This window comes from Alosa pseudoharengus, unplaced genomic scaffold (assembly GCF_046254945.1).
Source record: "Alosa pseudoharengus isolate Yale_2024_CS ecotype anadromous, Long Island Sound unplaced genomic scaffold, YU_APseudo_1.1 YU_APseudo_1.1_scf_23, whole genome shotgun sequence".
Lineage (NCBI taxonomy): Eukaryota > Metazoa > Chordata > Actinopteri > Clupeiformes > Clupeidae > Alosa > Alosa pseudoharengus.
Genome location: NW_027468685.1, coordinates 14117524 through 14123074, shown reverse-complemented (window position 1 = coordinate 14123074; position 5551 = coordinate 14117524). Strand labels below are relative to the sequence as shown.

The 5551-nt window shown below is 40.5% G+C and overlaps 1 protein-coding gene across 1 annotated transcript in view; it reads left to right on the top strand.

Moving 5' to 3' along the window:
* Positions 1-5551, top strand: part of tmem170b (transmembrane protein 170B) — a 17189-nt gene extending 11638 nt beyond the window's left edge. Inside the window, exon 3 of the mRNA XM_076301680.1 lies at positions 455-5551. Within this exon, the coding sequence (XP_076157795.1) occupies positions 455-585 (131 nt within the window). The 3' untranslated portion in view covers positions 586-5551. The remainder of the gene's footprint in view (positions 1-454) is intronic.

The following is a 5551-nucleotide window of genomic DNA, read 5'->3' as shown; positions in this document are numbered from 1 at the left end:
CAAAACTCTATGTTATGTTAGGCTTCCAAAACGGCATCATTGTAACTAACTACACATGCTGTTTTGTCCCATAGGGGGCATTGTTGGACAAGATATTTAATGAATGCTTGCCACTTTGAGTGCTGCCTTTTTAAACAAAAATATTCTTTCCTGGAGTACAGTTGTCATCTGATGCTGTATCGGACTTGAATTGAACTTGTTGTCTGTCATGTAGTATAGGTTGAATAAGGATGTCATAATGTTATAGATTAGTTTAATATGAAGAATGTACTGTATGTCTGTGAGGCTCAGGCTCTTATGTATTTGTTATGCTCTGGTGTATGTGTATGTCTGGGCTCGTGTCCTGTGTCTGAATGTGTGTGTGGTCTGTATTTGTGTTTGTCTGTGTGTGTGTGTGTGTGTGTGTGTGTCTGTGTGTGTGTGTGTGTGTGTGTGTCTGTGTGTGTGTGTACAGGTGCAGCAGTAGCAGGTGTGTACCGTGGAGCAGGCAAGGACATGGCACCGCTGGAGGCCCTAGTGTTTGGCGTGGGCCAAACCACCCTCACCGTCCTCATCTCCTTCTCCCGCATCCTGGCCACTCTCTAATTGGACACGCAGAGTGACTGACACACCTGTCCACCAATGGACACAAGGCACAGGCAGGAAGAAGTGGGACTGGGCTTGCGATAAGTCCAGCATGGGGATGCAAAGGAATGGAGGCTGGATGTGAGCATGTCAGCCGCACTGGATGTGATGCAACTTCCTCTGGACAAACGTTGTCTGGCGCTAAGGCCAGGGACTTGGATGAAGGGCCTCTTTGACGAGCACCGACGCATCTATCTGGTGGCCCGTATGAGATACCTATGGACAACACAGCCGCATTCAGTGGCCGCCCTGCCGACTGAACTGATACTTTGCGCGTCTATGTCCGACCGTGCCAACGGCGTTTGGCAAGTCAAGCCAGCATTGTAGAGCAGCGTAACAACAGCATGGCTGTCTCTCCTGAAAAATCTCCTCATTGCTTTCTGATGTTTTTGTTGCACTTGCGGGAGTAAAAAAAAAAAAAACATCTCCCACTTAAAAAAAAAAAAAAAAACAGTGAAATAGTCAGAACCGTAAGGTTAAATAAAAAAAATAATTAACTCCAGTTTCTGTCGAGATCTAAAACAAACAAATGCAAATGCCACTTATACACTCTCTGGCTATTCTGACCATTCCTTCTCGTGTCATGGCTGGACTGCCAGTCTAACAGTGCTCATATGTGTTTTGTGAAGGACAAACGCAAGAAATGGCTAATGCTTTTGCACTTTCTAAATGTTGGAATCTGCCACCTCTCCTGACTAAGAGTCGTGTGTTTTCCTCTTGCCATTGAGGCTGCATTGAACAGCAAAAAATGCCTTAGTTACCATGAACACAGAAACAGTGCAGTTAATTTATGTTTGTTTACAAACAAGCTGTACACTATAGCAGGAAATAATAATAATTATTATGCTTTGGAAGTTTTGAAAACTTTGTTGGAAGTTTCTTGGAAGTCACTTCTTGTGTAGTCTGTGTCATCCATAGCTATCATGCCATTCTAAACAGGATGAAGTGTGTGAACTGTGTTGTGCAGCAAAACTTCAGTTAGTTGTAAACTGTACAGGAGAGGTCTTCATGTTAACTGGGGCATTGGTGCCATGCTTTCAAAGTAGGCCTAGTGTTCGTAGTGGTTGTGGTGCGTGTACATCTTTTTTAACCTTTTCCTCTCCTCTTCTCTTCCCATCTCCACCCTCTTTATCCAGCATTTTTGAGGCAATAGAACCCCCAAAACTACCCTCAAAGTACCCCTACCTACCCCCACCCAGCTCAGATGCTGGGTAATATCTCCCTTTTTTACCCTCAAGCCTTACAAATGGAACTGAGGTTTTCTTTTGTGTGCGTGAAAAGAGTGACTCGCAGCACTACTGTTTTAGGGGTCTGCCCCAAACTTTCTGCTCCTCGTTTTTAACTCACAGGAACTCCCTGCGTAAGGAGTAGCATTGGGTATCCATCGAGTCTTACATGGCTATGTTTTTTGTAGTTTATAATGTCGTAATTTTCCATTTTTCTTAACCAAGATGTGCTTAAGTCATGGCTAGTGATTTACACTGATGCTAGATCGAGAAAACTCTTCAAAACATGTATAAACCTCCCCAGAATATTTGTTTGGGGCAAAACAAATTGGGCTTTGGGATATTACTGATTATAGAAAACCCATGATGTGTGAAGAGTTTTAGAAATTTGGAAAATCCGGTCCTTAACTGATCAAAACATGTTGCCATGGAGGTTCTGTAAGGCTTTGTCCCCTGGTTCCCTGTTGGCCCAAGGTGCTGTTTGACATGGTAGATAAGTGCTCTAAAGTTGGGCTGCAACAATTACTCAATTGATCGATTAGTTCTCAACTATTGAATTTATCACCAACTATTTTGTAATCCATTAATCGATTGGAGTACTTTTTAAGGGGAAGAATCTGTGAACTGGTTTACTTACTGCTCTATGACAAGTGAATATCTGGTGTAGACTAAACTAGGCATTTGAGAACCTCAACATTTTTTCACCATTTTATAGACCAAACCACTAATCTATTAATTGAGAAAATAATTAAGAAACGAATCAATTATGAAAATAATTGTTAGTTGCAGCCCTACGCTGAAGCTCTTTGCCTTTCTGTGTTATTATGTAATCTGGCCTCTGGTCGGTCAATGGCTGATGGCTTATTTGCCGTAAACCTCTGGGTTCAGGGGTCAGGGATGAACCTGTGTTGTCATTTCCTTTTTCTCCCAGTGGGTTTTTTCCATTATGAAGAGGGAAAGATTGTGAAGTTAGTCTCTGTGGGGAACCATTGAGAAGATTGACAGTGTTGAATGTGTTTCTTTTTTCTTATTATTTTGATTGGACTTTACTTTATTGGAAAAAAGATAAGTATTATTAAGTTAAAGGGAAATACATCTTATTTGATACTGCACATATGGCTTCCCAAGCCTCTCATATTGCCATTGACCTGTTTGTGAAATCAAATTCAATTTCTCGGGAAGGTGTCCAAGCTCCCCAAGTCTTTTGTTTGTCCAAACAACTCAGACCCACTTTAAGAGCATGGGTGATCTTTCCAATGGATTCAATGCGTTTCATTATATAGACTATGATGAAACCATTAAAGTGATTTTATGGACAAAGGATGAGGACATTTAATTCACATGGTCTGGCTGAGTTTATAAGCAAATCACTGGCTGTGTGAAGCCAACTATGAGGTAGTGTCTGTGTAACAAACTGATACCAATGCACTACTACTGTATTGACAAAAGTGTTTGTGTTAATTTATGCCAAAGCATTCCCAAGCACATTAGCTTTAGTTGTGTAATATTTTTTTTAAAGAAATAATTTACAAATGTTTGTTTTTAATACAATGTGAAACGTATTATATTAAATGTTTTTATCATTACATATCTGAGCTCTTCTGAGTCCAAAGGCAACAGAACAAGTTGTTGTGATATATCTGAATGATCCTTAAGTATGAATACTGCATTTAGCAGTCTTTTATTTATTTATTTTCTTACTTATGTAACTGTCATGATTCACCTTCAGTACTGATCTTGAACACAAGTGGGCGCCGGTGTGATGTATTTGGCCCTCAGTACCCAAACTAGACAGAGTAAAAGAAAGAAGTGATTGTTCCCTTGTGTAGGCCTACAGCAGATGTGTACAGCTGTATCAGTCATGGAACATTTATATGTTTTTTTTTGCCCAAATTGTTTTATGTTTTCATTCGGAAAGCAAATTATTGGCTATTAAAGTTGTGGCAGAAAGTATGTTGTAGGGAAATTGTAGGAAAAAGATTACTCAAAAATGTTACATCATCTTAAAAATCCATTAATGGTCAAAAATTAAATAATGTCAGCCGTCTCAGACATATAAAATGCAATGAGGAAGATAACTAATTTTTAGAGTTGAATGCCACCAGTTTCCTTATGCGATCCTTATGGATAGTATTGAGCGTACATATGAATGACCATTATAACCTAATGAAGTCAGGTTTCTGCTCTGTTTCCAAAGCAGTAGCTTTCGCGTTGTCTGTGTAGTCTTTTCCATTGCGCTAGTGGCTGTGTGTGTTTTAGCTGATAAAGTGACACTGTGTGTTTTCAATGGTGGCTGAAAAACAACTGTGACATCTGAGTGTAGTTTTTTTCCTAGGTGTGTGTGTGTGTGCCTGTGTATGTGTATGTGTGTGTGTGTCTGTGCATAGTGGAACATATATTAGTGCATAATGCTGTTCTGTACGTCAAGGCAGTTTTACTAGTCTAGCCGCTCGCTGCTAAAATAGAAGATGACGTTTTCACTCCCGACTACTAGTCTACTGCATTGTCCAGGGAAACTTCAGAAAGTGTGTGGAGACTGACCTCTGGGGGTGACCTTTGTAGACACAGACATCAATGCAAACTTGAGGTCTTGGCACCAAGAAGTGATTCACTCCCATTATGGGATCAGGCCTGATGATCTTGAGTGTTACGTTTGAGGTTTTTTTTTTTATTTTTTATTTACTTTTATTTTCCATGCCAAGGGCCATCCTGATATGTCTTATTTTATGTGACAAACCTGAAAACTCCCTTGCAAACAAAAAAAGTCTCTCTAAGCGAATGTGAAAGGTTCATTTTGGTTTTACTGTCTTTTAATCTAATTTGTTGTTGCCTTCCCAGCCTTTGTATGGGACCCATTAATACCCTTGCTTGTTCTTTTCCTGAGAGGAGACTATTTTGCGTTCATGAATTTGCACATTGGCCCTTTACTGTACATAAAAATTATTAAGTCACCTGGATGGACTTGTATTGTATCCACAGAGTGACCAGTCATATACACAACTGAAGTACTTTTAGAGGGCAGTATTTCAGTACATGTAAGATGTGTTTGTCTAACAGGAATAGTCCTGTTTTTAATTCTAATAGAGACTGGTGTTTATTTGCCATGTGTGGTCGATACAATAAGTGTGTGAAGGTGGGAATCGGCAGGTTCTAGGCCCCATGTCATGGATGTGACTGTGTGGTTGGTGGTGGTGCGGGGAGCACTGTAATATACTGGTAAAGTGGGAGGTCAGAGTCACTGGTGATCTCGCTACAGTCCAGTACAGATCTCCAAATGCCATATCTCTGGATCCTTAAACCACCTGCAGAGATGAGAAGAGCCATATCTGTCTTCTGTGTTTTTCACCAAATCCACACCGCACTCAATCAACGTCGTCCCACCCTCCCCCACCGCTCACACACACACACACACACCTATCCATGTGCCTGCCCGTGCTGTTCACTGGTGATTGATTGCATGCGTGAAGCGATTGTTAATTGTCAGAAATATTTGTTTGCGGGCCAGGATTAGGACAATCCTTAATACGTCGCTCTGCAGAAGGAAGAACCCAAGTGGCACCTGTAGATACTGTTTAATATGTTCTTTTTTAATTTTCTACTGGCAGACAGCTGTGGTTTATAAATGGCTTATTTATGTACAAAAGGTATCCTGTACATACCCTGCCATCAATTGAAATAAAATCTTTTGCAGTAAAAAAACA